General features: G+C 24.0%; 5 protein-coding genes and 3 non-coding genes across 8 annotated transcripts in view; 3 read left to right on the top strand and 5 right to left on the bottom strand.

The window, feature by feature from the left end:
* Positions 1–231: 231 nt before the first annotated feature.
* On the top strand, positions 232–1,768 carry PCHAS_0937600 (fam-a protein; the record flags this gene model as incomplete). Its single annotated transcript, XM_016798221.1, has 6 exons — positions 232–347; positions 506–761; positions 844–913; positions 1,074–1,183; positions 1,280–1,513; positions 1,646–1,768. 6 exons carry the CDS (start codon positions 232–234, stop codon positions 1,766–1,768), a joined length of 909 nt encoding a protein of 302 aa, XP_016655459.1.
* A 3,580-nt stretch (positions 1,769–5,348) lies between these two features.
* PCHAS_0937550 (fam-b protein) lies at positions 5,349–5,893 on the bottom strand (the record flags this gene model as incomplete). The annotated part of the gene is made up of 2 exons (XM_016798220.1): positions 5,349–5,758; positions 5,869–5,893. The coding sequence occupies 2 exons, from the start codon at positions 5,891–5,893 to the stop codon at positions 5,349–5,351; spliced, it is 435 nt and encodes a 144-aa protein (XP_016655458.1).
* Positions 5,894–6,977: 1,084 nt separating this feature from the next.
* On the top strand, positions 6,978–9,320 carry PCHAS_0937500 (fam-a protein; the record flags this gene model as incomplete). Its single annotated transcript, XM_016798219.1, has 6 exons — positions 6,978–7,108; positions 7,257–8,286; positions 8,386–8,455; positions 8,619–8,728; positions 8,823–9,053; positions 9,216–9,320. 6 exons carry the CDS (start codon positions 6,978–6,980, stop codon positions 9,318–9,320), a joined length of 1,677 nt encoding a protein of 558 aa, XP_016655457.1.
* Positions 9,321–11,679: 2,359 nt separating this feature from the next.
* Positions 11,680–12,565, bottom strand: PCHAS_0937400 (Plasmodium exported protein, unknown function; the record flags this gene model as incomplete). The annotated part of the gene is made up of 2 exons (XM_016798218.1): positions 11,680–12,345; positions 12,485–12,565. The coding sequence occupies 2 exons, from the start codon at positions 12,563–12,565 to the stop codon at positions 11,680–11,682; spliced, it is 747 nt and encodes a 248-aa protein (XP_016655456.1).
* Positions 12,566–13,873: 1,308 nt separating this feature from the next.
* Positions 13,874–14,686, top strand: PCHAS_0937300 (Plasmodium exported protein, unknown function; the record flags this gene model as incomplete). The annotated part of the gene is made up of 2 exons (XM_016798217.1): positions 13,874–13,944; positions 14,125–14,686. 2 exons carry the CDS (start codon positions 13,874–13,876, stop codon positions 14,684–14,686), a joined length of 633 nt encoding a protein of 210 aa, XP_016655455.1.
* A 2,450-nt stretch (positions 14,687–17,136) lies between these two features.
* Positions 17,137–19,175, bottom strand: PCHAS_0937240. Its single transcript, XR_001678615.1, has one exon. It is a non-coding gene; the product is annotated as an 18S ribosomal RNA (ribosomal RNA).
* A 358-nt stretch (positions 19,176–19,533) lies between these two features.
* Positions 19,534–19,700, bottom strand: PCHAS_0937230. The gene has a single exon (XR_001678617.2). It is a non-coding gene; the product is annotated as a 5.8S ribosomal RNA (ribosomal RNA).
* A 265-nt stretch (positions 19,701–19,965) lies between these two features.
* Positions 19,966–20,241, bottom strand: part of PCHAS_0937220 — a 3,758-nt gene continuing 3,482 nt past the window's right edge. Inside the window, exon 1 of the ribosomal RNA XR_001678616.2 lies at positions 19,966–20,241. This exon is cut by the window's right edge and continues 3,482 nt beyond it. This is a non-coding gene — a ribosomal RNA (28S ribosomal RNA).

Raw genomic sequence — 20,241 nt, 5'->3', positions numbered from 1 at the left:
ATATACATTGGCATTGTTTTGGAATAAGATTATTTAAATAAAAAATATTCATGTATTTATAAACCGCAAAAATTAAATAATTACCCAACTTATCTTTGAATAATACTTTATTTAAAATAAATATGAATTTTTATAATTTTCTCGAAAATGCTTTTCTTCGATTTTAATTCCATTTATACAAAATTTAAAAAATACTAATACATTTTTTACTTTTTATTATCAAATTCAAAAATGAATAAAATATATATGAAAATCGTTTTTTCTCTTTTAACCTTATTCGCATATGTGAGCAATAAGGCTCTTGGAAGTGAGTCTATTTCAAGTGAAATTAAGCTATCTAATTCCCTGTAAGAAAATAGACAATATACACAATATAACTATACACTACATGCACTATTATGATAATACTAATGCATATCTGTGCAAATATACAATGCATGATGTTTTAAAAGTTAAAAATCATCTTATAAATACGTTTACTATTTTTTTTACAATTTTAAAATAGCAAGCATAATGTTGTTTATGATCAATATGAAATATATGAACAAAATAAGCATCTGGCATGTACAAATCTTGAAGAACAACTACAAGCGAACGAAATTATGCATCAAGCTCTAAATAAATTTTATGAATATTTTATGTATGAATGCAATTACAAATTATATGCAAAATACAATAAAGATACAAGTTCACATTTTCATAAATATACTAATAATCCAGACGTTGGAAAACTTGATATTACAATACATCATCCCCATATGGTATGAATTAACGAACATAATTTTTTAAGTCATAAAATTACGTTAAAATAATTACATATATACATTTTTCTCTTGTTTTTAGTATGATGAGATAGTAAATATTTTGTGGGACCCAAATGGTGAAAAAAAATACAATCCTGACTTTATTGGCGGTATATAAAAAATAAATAATTAATTAATCAATTGAATATAATTTTATCATTATGTGTGTTCCTTGTTTTATTATAAATACTCTATATTATTTTTATATGAAATTTTGTTCATTTTCATAATATTTTAATATAAATGGTGCAAAATTATAATTTTTTTTAGGAAAAGTTTTCCGTACATACAATCCAAATTTATTATTGATACAACAACGTTACAAAAATGGTTTTATGGGACGTCAGGATTATTTTTATGCTTTAGCCCTAAAACATAAAGTAAGGACATTTTTGTTTTCTTTTATACCTCTATAAATTATATTTTTCATATTATTGTACTATAATTAATAAAATATATTTATGCTCATTTTGTAGCCATCCAAAGACACAACTATAATTGTCATGTCTTCAGTAAATGTAAATGATCACAATAGAAAAGATGGAAAGAAATATGAAAACGCTATCGTAAATAGTGCGAATTCGTTCGAAACTAACATTGATTCTGAAGAGGATATTAAAAATGGCAAATTAAACAAAATGTTTGTTCACTTATCCGGATATTCCATTACAAAATATATAGACCACGTTGAAATTATTCATATCGACTCTGTAAGCAATATAAAAATATACAATATTTCTATAAATGTACATATTTATAATATATGCTACCCATTCCCAATAAATTGGAATAATTTGTTTTATATATTTATATATTAATATATTTTTGCGTTTTTTTCATAGATCGATGGTGATATTCCCTCCAAATTACCCCATTGGTATAAATTATCAAATAAATCAGAAAGATTGACACGCCTTATCGAATTAAGCAATTATATTGACAGAAAAGTATATAATACCCAATAATAGGTTTTACTGGTTATGTGTTTTATTGCATATATTAATATAATTAATTTGTTTTCGTGGATTATTTCTATTTTAAATTACTACCACAAAACATATTTTTTTTGTTTTTAATAATGTTCTTTTTTTATATAAATTGTTTATGTCTTTTAATATAAGGATAGATCTATATGTATATAATTTTATGAATAAATCAAATGAATGTTAATTCATCAATCATTTTTATTTACGATCATCCTCTATGTTAATATTTATTGCAAAGATGTACTAAACATATACGTTTTGTACTCATTTTTTTTTCGTTATTTTAATTGTTCCCATACAACTTATGTTTATGTTTAAAATTTGTTGTTTTCAAACATATAAATATCATAATATATCAAACATCATCTTCAAATAAATATATTAATGGATTATTTCTTCTTAAAAAATTTTTTGGGTCTTTGAAATATTATCCGTATCGTTAGTATACATATTACATAATAATTTAAATAAATCATAAAATTTAGACATATTTTTAATATCAATACTCAACAAATCCATTTTTACATTTATATCTTAATAGCATTATGCCCCCCGTCTTTATTTATAGCCTTATATATTCCATATTATTTTATATATGCTTAGAATAAAAATCCATAAAATTCGTGACTTCGTCATGTAACTTTAGACTTAATATATAACATAACCATGTCATAATATATATAACTACATCCTTATATGGATTTCCATATAGAGAAATATCATATTTACCGAAAATGAATTAAATAACAATAAATAGCCGGTGTTAGCTATATTGGTATTAGCATTGTACTTTCCTTTAGGGAAATATTCATTAAATAAACTAATTATAAAATCATATTGTTTATAACCATTCAATTCACCACGAAAATGCTTCCTTAAAGCGTCAAACATTTGGAACTATGAAGAAAATTTAAACCAATATAACAAAATATCATTAAAATTAAATTTATTAATAACATATAGATAATAATTTATCAAATGATGCAATACAATTAAATATTGTTAAAAAAATAAATACCCCAAACGTACAGATATTATAATGGAATTTCATTTTTAATTTGTAGATTAATCTGTATCGTGTTATTTTTATATAAAATATATATAGTGACAAAATATATTCTATAAATAAGCCTTCACGTCGCATTTATCATATTAAGCATATTGATATTTTTAATAATAATTTAGAATTAATATGGAATAATAAAAGACATTTAATATAATTAAGTCATTAACACTTTCTTCATCGATCCAGTTTTTTAGAATATAAAAACCCATATCTCAATTTGTATCTTTAGAAAAATATATAACATTGATACTTTTATAATGTATTATTATATGTCATTGATTTATTATTCATTCAATAAAACATATATTTATATATCTCTGTTCGAAAATACCATTGTATCTTTATATAATTTTTTACTGAATATTTATAGAAAGCAATTGTGTGTAACATATAACAGGGATTTAGATGGGAATTGTTTACATTTTAATAAAATTGTAGCATTTTCAAGAATAGATAATTAATTTTATAAACTAATATGTTTTTCGAATAATAGAAAAGGGAATTGTAATTCGAAATCAAATGGATCGGCTATACAACATTGTTTTATATAAATTATTAAAATACATATATTTATATTATAATATTATACATAAATATATTTTTTAATTATACTTTTGAATTTATTTACCTATAATAATAATAGTAGTAATAAACAAATTTACTTATTTATCATTTTTAATACTTATAGTGAGTTTTAAAGTCAGATTCATAGAATCTGAACCCCCAAAACAAAGTCATTAATTAAATTTATAATTCTAAATAATTTAGTTTTCTTTTATAAACAAAAAATATAATTTAATGAATGATACAGGATCATGCTACATAAGTTTGTATATATTTAATAACCTAATATAAATATTATTCGTTCAAAGAAAACTTATTATTATGTGCCTTTTCGATAAAACGAATGTTTAATTATTTGAATTTAAAACTTTAGCATAAAATGATACTATGTATAATCGAAAAATAAAAGTATAGTATACATATATCTATAATTTAATTTTTTATTAATATGCATATTTTTATTGTATTGTTAAGAATGTTAGATGTATAAAACACCTTTTATAGATATCATTGTGTTGTCGATTCTCGGTCAATATCCCATGCATATATATTTAGGGCTATATGTTATATGTTCTTTATATATTTAATTAATATTAAAAATATACTTATTAACCTGAAGGAATGTTGTAAAGTAGACAATTGTTCCAAGTGAATCATCATATAATTTATACCCTTATATATAATAATGTTATATAGTTCGGTTAACAAAATACAATTTAAATTAAAGTAATTGTAACACAAATTATAAGTTTTACTAAATATCCTACCAAATAAATATATTGTGTTATGCATAATTCAATATAGTCTCCGATTAACAAGTTTTATGCAATAGACAATTATGATATAGCATAATACGGCTTCATATATAGCCGATATCTATATTAATATATGGAATATAGGCATTTTAATCATATTAAATCTATATTAACCCTCAATTATATATATTGTAACTTATGAAAAAATGTTACCCACACCTTTTCATAATAATGGTTATCCCACTCTTTTGATTGCATATTTACGCGTCATCTCGATATTAAGCATACGGGGTGACATATATATTTAATCACAACTTACAGATCAATAAATATTTTCAAATTATAAACAAATTAATAAAAATATAACCCTAGCCCACAACATAGATTCCATAGAATAAGCACTTGACCCAAAATACGAGTTCCCCAAAACGCACCTCTAATCCTGAACCCTACCCCCAAATATAGCTTATAATTTTATTAATAAATGTGTTTAAATTCAGTTTATTTAAAATAATTATTAATGTTAACTAAAAATGAGCAAATTTAAAATCCATTAATATATAATATATATGCATGGAAATAAAGATAAATGAGTTTTTGGAAACACTAAAAAAAGATGAATTTATTATATATTAAATAAAAAAACATATAATAATAAAACAAACAAATAAGTCAAATTTCATTATTCTATAAAATGTAAAAAGTGTAGCTTTTATTCCATAAAATATTAAATATATTATTTTTCATAATTTAAGCAAATATAATAAAACATAATAACAAAGAGTGGTTATTTTAATATTATTGATATGCTTGACTTTTTAATTCCAATTTAACCATTTTATGCAATTTTTTAAGTATGGAATACAAATACGGTATAAGTAGTAATAACAATAGCATCTCTCCTGTTGCTATTATCATTAAAAAACTTATTGTATACAAAACAACTTAATTATTTTTTCACCTAATTTAATTATGTCTTTATCAATTTTGAATTTCATATAACTATTACTTGATGTAATTTCATTATATTCATCTTCAAAATTATAATATCTAGTATCCAAAATGTTTTCAGAGTTTTCCAATTGTTTAAAGTTTTGTTCTGATACAGAAATATTTTCATCCCTTTTTATTATCCTTTTGTCTTGTATCGATTGTATTGCTAATTCATCATTTCTTATATTATAAGCCCCTTTTGTGTTTCTTCTAATTCTTTTCGAAGTTTACGAATTAAAATTTTCGTTTTCTTATCTACATGATTTAAATTGGGCAATATATTACTTTCTTTATGCTTCTTTATATGTGAATCTATAATATTTCGAAGATTTGTTATTTTATCGTCATCATCATTGTAGTCATTAAATTGATTTGCAAGACTCGAAGTTGATTGATAAAAATCATATAAATCGAATTGGCTGTCTGCATCTGCTAGTATCATATTATTTCTAAAATTTATTACATTCCTTTCAAGGTATATGCTTCGCTTGTATACACCGTTTGATTCATGCAAAGAAACGAAGTATTTATTAATATATATAATTAATTTTAATCGTTTCTTTAACTTAATCGTTTTACCAATACATGAAACTATAATATAAAATTAATGAAAAACATATATATACGAAAACAATAATGAAATATTATTAATAATAAAAGAAAATCACGTATAACTTACATTTTTGGAATATTCAAAAAACAAATAATAATTGAAGAAAAAAACATGTTTTAAATACTGGTTCTTATTTTTAACTTTATTTATTAAATAAATGAAATAATGATGATAACTTCATATTTATTTGTTTTTTTCTAAAATTTACGAATAAATGAATATATCCATAAAAAAATATGGAATTTATTTCATTTATTAATTTTTTGAATTTTCAATAAAATTAATTATGCAACCGTTGTAATAAATTTCGTCATATTCATTAAAAATATTTATGGATATAAATATTATATATTTTTCAAATAAATATTAAACTTTCTCTAAAGAATACAACATTTTTAATATTTTAATTATAAAAATTGTATATTATTTAAAAAATACGAAAAAATCGAAAGAATAACAACTATTGTTTTTATGTAATTAATAAACAATATGCATTTCCAAAATAATCGTTTACCCACTAACATACAATATGTATAATTATATTCAAATCATATATATTATCAAATATTATATTATATGAGCTATATTAAAATTAATAATATTAGAATATGCTAAAATTTATAGGCATTTTTTAGTATTAATTTAAACTTTTTTATATTATCGACATATTGCGATGGAAATAATATAGGTAAAACATATAGATTCATCCTATACATGCAAAAAAAAAAAATATATATATCCTATATCTATCAATATAGTTTATTTATTTTATTTTTAATTTAATGAATTATAAAAATATAAAACCTATATATTCATAATGCTATATATTAAAAATATTATTTATATAATATAATTAGATTTTTTATTTTTATATATTATAATAATTAAAGACATATAAAATAAAACCATAATATTCTTGAATGCTATTATTTATGAATTTTTTTGTTATTGTTGTTTGTTTTATAATTAGATCAATTAAATGAAAATAGATATATTTTATAAATACAATAAAACCATACGTATTATATAATTATATCAAATTTTTTTAAATATTTACCTTATTTTGTTTTAAATAAATATTTGTTTTTATAATTTGGTTGTATAGTATTTTATTTCAATTTTAATTATACTTTGCAATTTTTTGAGTTTTTAAATTTTAAAAAATACAATATATTTGTAATATTTTATTTATCAAAAATGAATAAAAGATACATTAAAACAGTTTTTATTATTTTAAGTTTGGTTGCTTATGCGAGCAATAAAGCCCATGCAAGTGAGGCTGATTCTGAGACGGAGAATTTAAATAGTGTTTCTACCGAAAATCTTGCGTAAGAAAATAAACAAAATATATAAAATAAATATACATTACATGCGTCATTATGAAAATATTATATACATATTATACCAATATATCATCTTATAAATGCATTTATGTTTTTTTTTCCAAACTACAAATAACTTCACTTTGATCAATAGTACGAATGAAAATCAAGAAAACGGAGAGTTAGTAGAGAGCCATGATCCTGAAGCACCCCAAGATGAAGAAGGAGAAGAGAACTATGCTTCTGAAGAAACTCAAGGCGAACAAGGAGAAGAGAACTATGGTTCTTCAGAAACTCAAGGCGACGAAGAAGAAGAGAACTATGGTTCTTCAGAAACTCTAAACTACCAAGGAGAAGAGAACTATGCTCCTGAAGAAACTCAAGGCGAACAAGGAGAAGAGAACTATGCTTATGAAGAAACTCAAGGCGAACAAGGAGAAGAGAACTATGCTTATGAAGAAACTCAAGTCGAACAAGGAGAAGAGAACTATGCTTATGAAGAAACTCAAGTCGAACAAGGAGAAGAGAACTATGCTTATGAAGAAACTCAAGTCGGACAAGGAGAAGAGAACTATGCTTATGAAGAAACTCAAGTCGGACAAGGAGAAGAGAACTATGGTTCTTCAGAAACTCTAAACTACCAAGGAGAAGAGAACTATGCTCCTGAAGAAACTCAAGCCGAAGTAATAGTAGAGAACTATGGTTCTTCAGAAACTCTAAACGAACAAATAGAAGAGAGCGATGCTCCTAAAGAAACTCAAGGCGAAGTAATAGTAGAGAACAATGCTCCTGAAGAAGCTCAAGCCGAAGAAATAGTAGAGAACAATGCTCCTGAAGAAACTCAAGCCGAAGAAATAGTAGAGAACAATGCTCCTGAAGAAACCCACGCCGAAGTAATAGTAGAGAACAATGCTCCTGAAGAAACTCAAGCCGAAGAAATAGTAGAGAACAATCCTCCTAAAGAAACTAAAAAAGAAGAATTAGTAGAGTACTCTGAAGCTGACGTAAATGAAAGAGCACATGAAATTATGAGCAAAGTTCTAGATCGCGTAAGACGCTATTCTGATATTTACAATACTCAAAATTGTTTTTATTTTCCAAATCCAACAAGATATGTGTGCTTTACGGTTGATGAAAATGTCGAGATTGCAAGATTTCATCTTGTCATCCAAGATTTAAATAAGGTATAGATAAAAAACATATTTTTTTATGTTATAAAATTAAGTTTGAATAAAAAAATATAATTATTATATCCATACATATATTTTTTTTGTTATCATTAGTACGATGCCATAGTAAACTTTTTACGTGGAATCGATGATATATATCACTTCGGTCGCAAAGATGATAAAGGTATATAAAAAATAGTTAAATAAACAATTTAATATATTGTTATCACTTTTTATGTTACATTTCTTGTGTAGTTTTTCAATGTTTTATGCTACTATTTTTTTGTTTTATTAAACTCCATATTATTTTTATTTTCATTTATATAAAATTGTAATTTGATTTTTAGCAATAATTATCGGTAAATACGGCCCAAATTTACAAATGTTACAAAGATATAAAAAGACCGCCGAAAACCGCCCCAATATATATAGTTTTGGCTTATTTACAACAGTTGATGTAAGGAGACCTTTTTTCCTTTGCCTTAATATATATCGTACTTTTCATATTATTACAAACAATTAATTCAAATATATATTTATTCAATTTGTAGGACTCAGAAGATATGTCAATAATTGCTAAAACATGGGCAGATATATATGACGTCAAACATGTATATAAAAAAAACGGCGAAAAATCTGGAAAAACTACAAAACGTTTCCACACTGCTCATGATTTGGCAAAAGCTTCTGAAGATGTTGTAATGCACAACATGTTTACTGATTTGTCTGCATTTGTTGTTAAAAGACATGAAGATAATATTGGTGTTACCTATGTCGAATATGTAAGCAATATATAAAATTTAATATCATAATAATTATATTTCATCATTCATCAAAAATATATAATTTCTGTATAAATGTACATATGCATAATATATTATATTGTTCTCGCCAAATTGAAGTATTTCTTCTATGTATTTATCCATTTTTTGTATTTTTCACAGAATCCTCGATTTAAATATGATCCAGACAATTATAAAAGCACCGATGATAGAGCAAACAGCATGATGGCTTTAATGGACAGAATGTATGCAATCTTAAACCAATAAAAATATAACTCACGTAATAGCTTTTATCAGTTTAATATTGGAATATTTATATTAATAAAATATATTTAAAATTGTGGATAATATATAGTTTAAATTATCATAAGAAAGTACCAATTTTTCATCATAAGAAAGTTTGTTTTATATATAATTTGTTTACATCATTTAATATAAGAATACACTTATGAATATTTCATTTCATGAACACTACAATGTAACTATTATATTTTATGAAAAATGTTTTATTATTATTATTCTTTCATACTGATATTTATAGTTTTTGGGCTAGAAATTGATATGTTTATAGTTTGTTTTTAGATTTTAATTGATATATATATTAAAACACATTTATAATGCGTAATACCTTTTGATTGTCCTGATATTGTCTATATACAAATGCATTTTAATAAATGATGTTATACTACATATTTTATGATAAACTGTGTTTAGTTCTATAATGAAAAACAATGTTTTAAGGAAACTGCCGAATTATTAATATAATTATTCTGGATAGTGTCAATTCTAATATTAGCACATTAGAAAAATACTAAATCAAAATTGTAATATTTCATTTGATGCTTTCTAGATACAATTTCAATAATATATATAACTGCCATATCCCCATGTATTCATATCAAATAAAATAATAGATTTGGTCTATTTAATACTTTATATATTGTTATTACTATTATTATGTTGTTGCTATATTACTGTATACCACAACGGAATAATTAATACACTCTATAGAAATACTTTAAATAAATGTAGAATATTTCCATGTTTCTTAGATTTTAAATCAATTATTTTAGAACATATATATCATATCGTAAAGACACTATATTTTAAATATAAATTTATAAGGTTGTATATATAATAACAAACAATATTATTAGTTCAAAAGAAATTAATTATTATATATATCTTATATATAATCTATATTAATATATAATTATATATGTTTCCAGAATTTAACACATTTAGTGCTTGGCCATTGATACAATAGTTTATTAATTTATATGATAATAATAACGACAATTATCTATATTTATTTTTTTATAATTATTAGAAAAATGATTAGAGCAAATGTAAATTAAAAATTTTAATATAGTTATATGTTGCCATTTTAACTATTTATAATTATAATATATTCGATACATTTCACAACTCATGTATCCTTAAAACTATGAAGTTTATAATTTAATAATGAATAACCTAATATTGTACCATTATGATCTATAAATAAATGTGTATAAAGCAATTTCTATTAATAGGAGTTAAAATTATAACAAAAATAAAAGAATTAAAAAAATAGAATATATATAATAGAAATTTAAATATTTCTTATATAATATACAATATTAAGAGTCAATATATGTATATAACCCAAAATTGACAATAAAGTACAAAAAGATCATTACAATTCAATCATATTTAGTGTCTAATTTATATTAAAACTAAAGTGTATTCATAATAATTTGTAAAATATTGTTTTTTATATGACGCCTTTTATATTATTGTTTACGCATATTTATGTGTTACATATTTATAATTCATTAAGGGGTATAAATTATAGTTATGATACATATATTTGTTTGTTTAATAAGGTATCACTTGCTTATTTTTAACAAGCATACACAGATCAATAAATATAATAAATATTTCATAGTAAATTACATTGAAACAAAATACTAAATTATAACCCCTGAAAAGACTAGAACTCGAAACCATTTCAGCATAATCATATGGTTTATATTTCATGCTAAAGCATAATATTATTAAACATGAATAATATATATACGAATATCCGTGTATTCCAATGTAAATAATATATGTTAGATCAACAATCTTATACAATTATGCAAATGATTATTTCATAATAAATCACAAAATGTGCGCATATACGCATACCTATGTAGCCATTAGTTCGTAAATATAACCATAAATCAATAATATTATGTATTCAAAATAAATATTAATTTTAGTATTATTATTAAGTTTGTTGTTTGAAAATTTAAAGAATAAATAGATAAAATAGACATTAAAAAATTATATACATATAACGAATATCACAAAATAAATTAGTAATGATTATACTAAAAACATATTATTATATTATGAGTAAATATATGCTTTCTCTTTTTAATCATATAATTTTCCTGAAAGTCATATATAATGAGTTGTGTACACATATGAAAATTCACAAATGATTTGATAATTATATTAATCATATAGTATTTTCACAATTTAAATGTTTAATGTAATTCAATAATAATTTTTATTTTTGTTATTTTTAAGTGTTACTACATTTATATTTTCTATATTATATGAATATATGCATGCATTATTATATATCGTTTGTCACTTATTTTGTTATTCCTAAGGAGGGTGGGGGGTTCTTCTTATTGGTAGTCCCTTTTGTTCTATTGCATGCTTTCATATACCACACTTTTAATAATCTTACTAAGTAATAAATTAATATCATATACTTTAAAAGGGTTGCTAACATCGCCGCTGCATAACATGAAACTACTATACCACCAAGGGGTATAATATTATTTAAAAAGGAAGGAGAAAATATTTCCTTGATTACATAATCTCCAACATTACGTAATGCTAATTCAAAGGAAGGGTTCTCTGGCTTATTTAGAGGAGTATCTTCTATTACAGGATTTAATACCGATGCCATGGTATTATGTGGAAACCTTGGTTCGTTATATTTTATTTGCTCATTATTTTCATAATAATTAGGTGGATAATTGTTATCTAGCGTTTTATAATAATAGTCGACATAATTGCTATCATTGGGCCCTGGATATAATGATGGCAGCTCTGGTCTATTTTGATCATCGTTTCTTGTTTTTTTTCGATAATTTGGATTATTATTATATTGATACTCTTCCATGGCGATAATATTAGGTATTTCTATTCTGGGATAACTATTCCACATTCCTTCAGATAAACACCTTCTATTTATTTCTTTTTTGCCATTGACGTTTCTATTTACATCAAAAGGTTTATTAAACAAACTCTGCAAATTAACATCCATATTAATATATATATGTTAATGTGTATGTAGAAATGCGTAAGTAGTTGCTATTTTCTATATATGTGCAAATAAAAGGAAATAATGTTAAATGTATTTATATTGTTTGCAATTTTCATCTTACATTATTTGTTGAATATGGTATTATTATGATCAAAATGATACACGAAACAATGCTAACTAAACTATATATATTTTTATTCATTTTCTTATTATTAAAAGGTATTTACTCGAAGTATAATAAATTAAATAATACACATGCATATATGCTTATATATAGCATATATTTTCCCTTTTTAGGATTGTGTATCTCTTTTATTTGTGTATAATAAATAAAGTATTATTTAGGGATACTCTTGCTATCAATACATTTATACATTTTTTAATTTTAATTTACATATATAACTGTTTTATATTTATGAACGCATATACTTAAATATAGTATGTGCTTATTTAAAACGCAAATAATAAGTTTTAATTCTAAAAATATATTTTTTATTACATATATATTATTCTAATATAAAGGACACAAAACCCACTTATTTATCCATTTTAATATATATATAAGATAATGTGTAGCCAATTATATAATAATTATATTTTTTCAAAGTGTGACAAGGAACTAGATGCATAAAATACTATGCATTAATATTTAAAAGTGAATTGAAAAAGAAAAAAAATTATATTTATATATTATAGTTGTTTTCTTATAAAAATATTCTTTCATGTAAAACCTGAAATTACCAATTCATATCAATATATAAAAAGTGATCAAGCTAGTGAGCTAAACATTATTATATATGATAGTTATTACCATATAGATATGGCTGGGGTTGTATATATGCAAAATATATATATTTTTTTTTGTCATAAAAAAAATGTTAACAATACATCAGCTATTAAGTATTTAAATGATACTGAAAGCCAAAAAATTTTTAACAATTGTTTTTTGTCTTATGACCCATAAAACAAACTAAAAAAAATAAATTTGAAGTGTTTTATGACCTTTTCTAAATTTTTCTATGAAACATATTATTTAAATATTTTGCTATTAAAATAAATAACTTTTATAGAGATTTTTCAATAAAGATACCTTTATTGATACTGAAAGCTCTAAAATAATAATATAATTATATTTTTTACTGTATTATTATTATTCTAAAAAATCATAAAAAAAATATATAAATCATTTAAATACTAAAAATTTGTTGCCTATATATTAGATAAAACTATAATTTATTAATTCGGGACAATTTTAAAAGTTATCACAACATTAGCATATATATAATTAACAAATAATTAAAAAAATAAAACATCATTTTATAATAAAAATTTATAGATATTTTTTTTAATATTTACATTATTATAAAATCCTATAATTAAAATATCGTACAATAAATATTCATATTATGCATTTTTTATAAAACAATATTTATTGACGAAATTAATTAAAAGAATATTTATTTTTGTATATAAAAATTATTAAATATTAATTTAAAAATAAAATTAAAAAATGAATACAAAACAGTCCAAGCATCGCAAATTTGTGGCTTCACTCCTTTTGGTTGTTCTATGCCTATTACCGTATGTCCAAAATATTATAAAATATAATGAACCATGAAATATTATCCACTTCATTATTGTTTTGTATGCTATTCTACCAATCGTTCCAAATTTTAATATAAACATTTTTATATACCCAAATATATATCACGACAAAAATGTAATTCCATTTATATATATATATTTTTTTTTTTATTACAGTTTTTGCGAAAAAAAAATCAATGGAAATATAAAAGAAGAAATTGAAAATATACAAATAAATTCTCGGATTTTATCATCACAGACTTATGAACGCTCATATAGTAATGTTATGAACAACATATATCTTTCAAATAATATGAGCTTTAATGATCTTATAGACAGATGGGTTGAATTTGAAAAATCAGTTTATCAATATTGGGATCACATGGAGGATTGTAAATATAATGATTGGAGTGCAGCATTATATGAGGCATTGATGGAAGTCAAACAAAATACACCCGATTCGCTGAAATATAGTAAATCTTTATGTAATTGGCACGATTTAGTTAAGAATATCTCACTAAAAAAACACCAAATAAAAAAAAAAGATGATGAATTATTAAAAAAGATAATGGGCAAATTAAAGAATAAAGTATTCAATAAACGAATTATAAATTGGAAAAAAGACGTGGAAGCAATATGGGGAAAGGTAATTAAAACCAAATTAAATAACAATAATAAACTTACTGAAGTAGTTCGCCTCGAATGTCAAAATTGGGTTAAGAAGGAATTAACGGCTTAATCAACGATTATATTAAGTTTTTATTTTTAATGATACGAAAAGTGATACCTTCATTATCAAAAAACATATAAAACGAAAAATATAACATGCTTCTATAATTAATTAAGCATTCCTTTATTTGTACATATAAATCACCGTAAACAAAGACGTGTGAATATGTTTATCGTTAAAATTTGTATCATCGGCCACACGTCCACATAAATATGTAAATATATGTATTAATTCTTTATTAAACAATACCAAAAATCTAGAGAATAAATAAATAGAATAATTAATAATTATTATACAATTATCCCATATGTATATAAGCGTAAAATACATGTTAGTATGCCATGAATTAATGAAATAACGTTTGGCAATCTACATATATATACATATGTATGTTTTTGATTATATTATTTCTTTTATACTTGTTTTAATTCACTATATGTTTTAATTTGTTATTTTTTTTATTGCTATCGTTATATCCTTTTTCAGTATCATTGTTATGCTTAAATATTTTTTCATAGTATATTATTTTTTTACATATGAATAATATATGCTTAATATATAGAGAGACTCACTACTTGAATATTCCTTTTCATTTATACTTTTACTTTTTTGTGTTTATGAATCAAAACTTATTATTATAAATGATTAACCAAATATATAAATTAATAAAATAAAAATATCGAAGCATATGCATTTCTTATAATAATTATTTATGTGTTTTTCTAAACACAGTATTGTTTTTTTGCATGTACCAGAATTTACCAACGTATAATGCAAGTTGTTCTATTTTTGTTCTTAAAAGGTGTTGAGCTCAAAAATAAGCACATATATATATAAAGAGATAGAAACCAATATAATATATCTACGTAATAATACTAGGAACTCATATTATTATAAAATATTCCCAAATTATTATGCAATTCTCATAATTAACAAATCATTTTTTATTTATAAAAAGGTTGTAACCTTTGTTTAAACGTTTATACCCGGAGTGATTGGCCAGTTGAGAAAATATTCTTTAACATTTTCATATTCATGGTTATATACACGTTTGTATAATTCATTGTAGGTAACTAATGTATATAAGATATATTATTTGCATTTTGGAGTTTGCATAGCTTGGGTAAACAAGCATGCTGAAGACATTAAAATAGGGAAGTATTAAAAAATGAATATTCTGCAAAAAAAGCAATAAGAAATTTGAATAATGATTAGTAATGACAAAATTTGATTATATATATATGTTTATTATAGATATTATATTATCATTTTAAATAAATTTAATTCATAAAAAATTTATTTTTTTTTAATATATTGATTGGAGCATAATTAAAGGAATAGTACATACCCATGGAAAATCAACAGAAAAATTTAATTATAAGGGAATATATAAATATTAAAATATATATAGTGTATATACTATTAGTGGGCTGCCTTTCTTATGTAAATTATGAAAAGCCACATAAAAAAATATAGTATATATTATATATATATATTTATGTGGGCTTACAATATTCGGTGCATGCGCCATAAATTAAAGTGCTTAATATGTGATATATTAAATAAAATATATATGCTTAGGGGGGGCATACCCTGGCACCTTAAAACATTAAATTTGATCATATCATGCAATTTAAAATTCAAAATTTAAAAAAATGTTTTTAAAAAAATAATTAAATAAAATAATTGAATAATAATTACGAATAAACATCCTCTCGTAGTAGTAATAGCAATTATTATTAGTAGCTAAAAACAATTAACAATATATTTGTAAATTGATTTTAGTTTTAAGAAAGGATAATTAATATTAATAAAGTATTTTTATTTATATTTATGCAATATATTTAATATATTGTATGAGTATTAATAATATGCTTATAATATTAATTATTATTAAAGGTTTATAATATTAAATAATAATAGTTATTAAACCTATAATTTTTTTTATTGGACCAATTTATGAAATTTTTTATGTTTAGAAACGAACTTGAAAAATTTCTAAATCAAAAAATCACAATAATAACTTTTACTATATAAAGTTTTTTATTGTATTGATTTTAATATCCGTTCAGTTAAATACTATTAGTAATACTTTTATTATATTTATATATAATAAAATTGTTATTAAAAAAGGCATCATAATAAAGAAATACAAAATAAGGCAATTTTATTGCTATTTATTTTTGTGCTTCGTTTTATTAGGTGCAACTAATCTTATTATATCTTTATATTTGAAGATAAAGAAATAATTAAGATAATTTACATATAAAACATCAAGTTGAAATTTTTTATAATTAATTTTATAAAAGATATCATAAGCCTATATATAAAATATAGAATAAAATATTATTTATTATTGCTAATGTTATTTTTATTATTTTTATGTAGTATTACATAAAGGTATAATGGAAAATAATAAATAATAAATGTATTTTAGTATATATTTTGATATATATAGTAACCTGGTTGATCTTGCCAGTAGTCATATGCTTGTCTCAAAGATTAAGCCATGCAAGTGAAAGTATATGCATATTTTATATGTAGAAACTGCGAACGGCTCATTAAAACAGTTATAATCTACTTGACATTTTATTATAAGGATAACTACGGAAAAGCTGTAGCTAATACTTGCTTTAATTGCTTTTACTCCCCGAGTATTTGCATGTATTTGTTAAGCCTTATAAGAAAATTTTTTAATTAAAGGAATTATAACAAAGAAGTAACACATAATATATTTACTATATTTAGTGTGTATCAATCGAGTTTCTGACCTATCAGCTTTTGATGTTAGGGTATTGGCCTAACATGGCTATGACGGGTAACGGGGAATTAGAGTTCGATTCCGGAGAGGGAGCCTGAGAAATAGCTACCACATCTAAGGAAGGCAGCAGGCGCGTAAATTACCCAATTCTAAATAAGAGAGGTAGTGACAAGAAATAACAATATAAGGCCAAATTTTGGTTTTATAATTGGAATGATGGGAATTTAAAACCTTCCCAAAAATCAATTGGAGGGCAAGTCTGGTGCCAGCAGCCGCGGTAATTCCAGCTCCAATAGCGTATATTAAAATTGTTGCAGTTAAAACGCTCGTAGTTGAACTTCAAGGGTATCATTATTTTTAGCAACTCACTTGGCTAGATCTTGGCTCTGCCTCGCTATCTCATGCCTCGTTGCAGTTCTTTTAATTACCGGCCCTTTGAGATCCCTTTGATCATTCACTGGGTTCTCGTTACTTTGAGTAAATTAGAGTGTTCAAAGCAAACATTTAAAGCGTTTTCGCGTTTGAATACTATAGCATGGAATAACAAAATTGAACAAGTCAAATTTGTTCTTTTTTCTTATTTTGGCTTAGTTACGATTAATAGGAGTAGCTTGGGGGCATTTGTATTCAGATGTCAGAGGTGAAATTCTTAGATTTTCTGGAGACAAACAACTGCGAAAGCATTTGCCTAAAATACTTCCATTAATCAAGAACGAAAGTTAAGGGAGTGAAGACGATCAGATACCGTCGTAATCTTAACCATAAACTATGCCGACTAGGTTTTGGATGAAAATTTTTAAATAAGGTTTCCCTCCGGGGATTCCTTAGATTGCTTCCTTCAGTACCTTATGAGAAATCAAAGTCTTTGGGTTCTGGGGCGAGTATTCGCGCAAGCGAGAAAGTTAAAAGAATTGACGGAAGGGCACCACCAGGCGTGGAGCTTGCGGCTTAATTTGACTCAACACGGGGAAACTCACTAGTTTAAGACAAGAGTAGGATTGACAGATTAATAGCTCTTTCTTGATTTCTTGGATGGTGATGCATGGCCGTTTTTAGTTCGTGAATATGATTTGTCTGGTTAATTCCGATAACGAACGAGATCTTAACCTGCTAATTAGCGGCGAGTACGCTATATCCTCTATCGGGAGTTTGGTTTTGACGTTTATGCGAACTATGCTTAATCAATTGGTTTACCTTTTGCTCTTTTGCATATGCTTCTGCATTTACTTCTTCCTCTCTTCTGATAAGGATGTATTCGCTTTATTTAATGCTTCTTAGAGGAACGATGTGTGTCTAACACAAGGAAGTTTAAGGCAACAACAGGTCTGTGATGTCCTTAGATATACTAGGCTGCACGCGTGCTACACTGATATGTAAAACGAGTTCTTAAATTTATATTTGCGCGTGGGTCATGCCTGCGCGCTATATATTTTTCCTCCACTGAAAAGTGTAGGTAATCTTTATCAATACATATCGTGATGGGGATAGATTATTGCAATTATTAATCTTGAACGAGGAATGCCTAGTAAGCATGATTCATCAGATTGTGCTGACTACGTCCCTGCCCTTTGTACACACCGCCCGTCGCTCCTACCGATTGAAAGATATGATGAATTGTTTGGACAAGAAAATAGAAATTTTATTTTTATTTTTTTGGAAGGACCGTAAATCCTATCTTTTAAAGGAAGGAGAAGTCGTAACAAGGTTTCCGTAGGTGAACCTGCGGAAGGATCATTATTATTACATCAAAAAAAGATTTTATGTATTGTTAGTTATTAAATTAATAATAATTGTATTTAATACTATTGTTATTAAAATTAGTAATTTAACAATATATAAATCTTCTGTATGTATTTTTGTTATGAGTATTAAATATGTATAATTAATTTATTATATGTACTTTTGTATATATAGTGAGTTAATTTATATATGTTTAGTATTTATAGCAAAAATACATACTAACAAGTCTTAACAATCAATTTTTTGCATGCTTTTTTTTTATTTAAAATTTTGTGTTTATTTTTTTAATATAAAACGATTAAATATATTATCTGTATTTAATATATATAATTGTATTATATAAAAAAAATAGATTTAGCACAATCTTAACGATGGATGTCTTGGTTCCTACAGCGATGAAGGCCGCAGCAAAGTGCGATAAGCAATGAAAATTGCAATGACTGTGAATCATCGGACCGCTGAATGTAAACTACGCCAATTCCTCTTCCGAGGAATACTGGCACTCCCTCATTATATATTTTATTATATTTATATTTGTATATAAATATTATTTAGAAAGAATTTCCATTTTTTCTAATTTTTTCTGAAAAGAGGAAGTATTTCTTAGCATAACTTTTTCAATTGTTTAACAATAGAAAAAGAGAAATAAATCGTAATAGATTATTTCGCGGAAAATTAATATTTTCAAAAGCTAAATTATAATTTATATTATTATTTGCTTTTACTTTATGCTTGAAATATGGATTTGAAGAAAAAGGGTATTTATATTCGTATATATATAATAATATTGTACTATGCTGGGAGGGCATATCCGCCGAATTTAAGCATATAATTAAGCGGAAGAAAAGAAAATAACAATGATTCCTTTAGTAACGGCGAGTGAACAAGGATTAGCTCAAAAGGAAAATCCGCTTCGTTGTGCAAACTACGGTGTGGAATTGTCTGGTTGGGGTTTAATCCTCCCTATTTTTTTGTTGGGTACGAAATGAGTAGGAATACTATTCCTTAGAGGGTGAAAGGCCCGTAGTTCCCTTCATTTATAGGTGGATTTTTCCCCGTCGAG

This window comes from Plasmodium chabaudi (assembly GCF_900002335.3).
Source record: "Plasmodium chabaudi chabaudi strain AS genome assembly, chromosome: 9".
NCBI lineage: Eukaryota > Apicomplexa > Aconoidasida > Haemosporida > Plasmodiidae > Plasmodium > Plasmodium chabaudi.
This window is presented reverse-complemented; position numbering and strand designations above follow the sequence as displayed.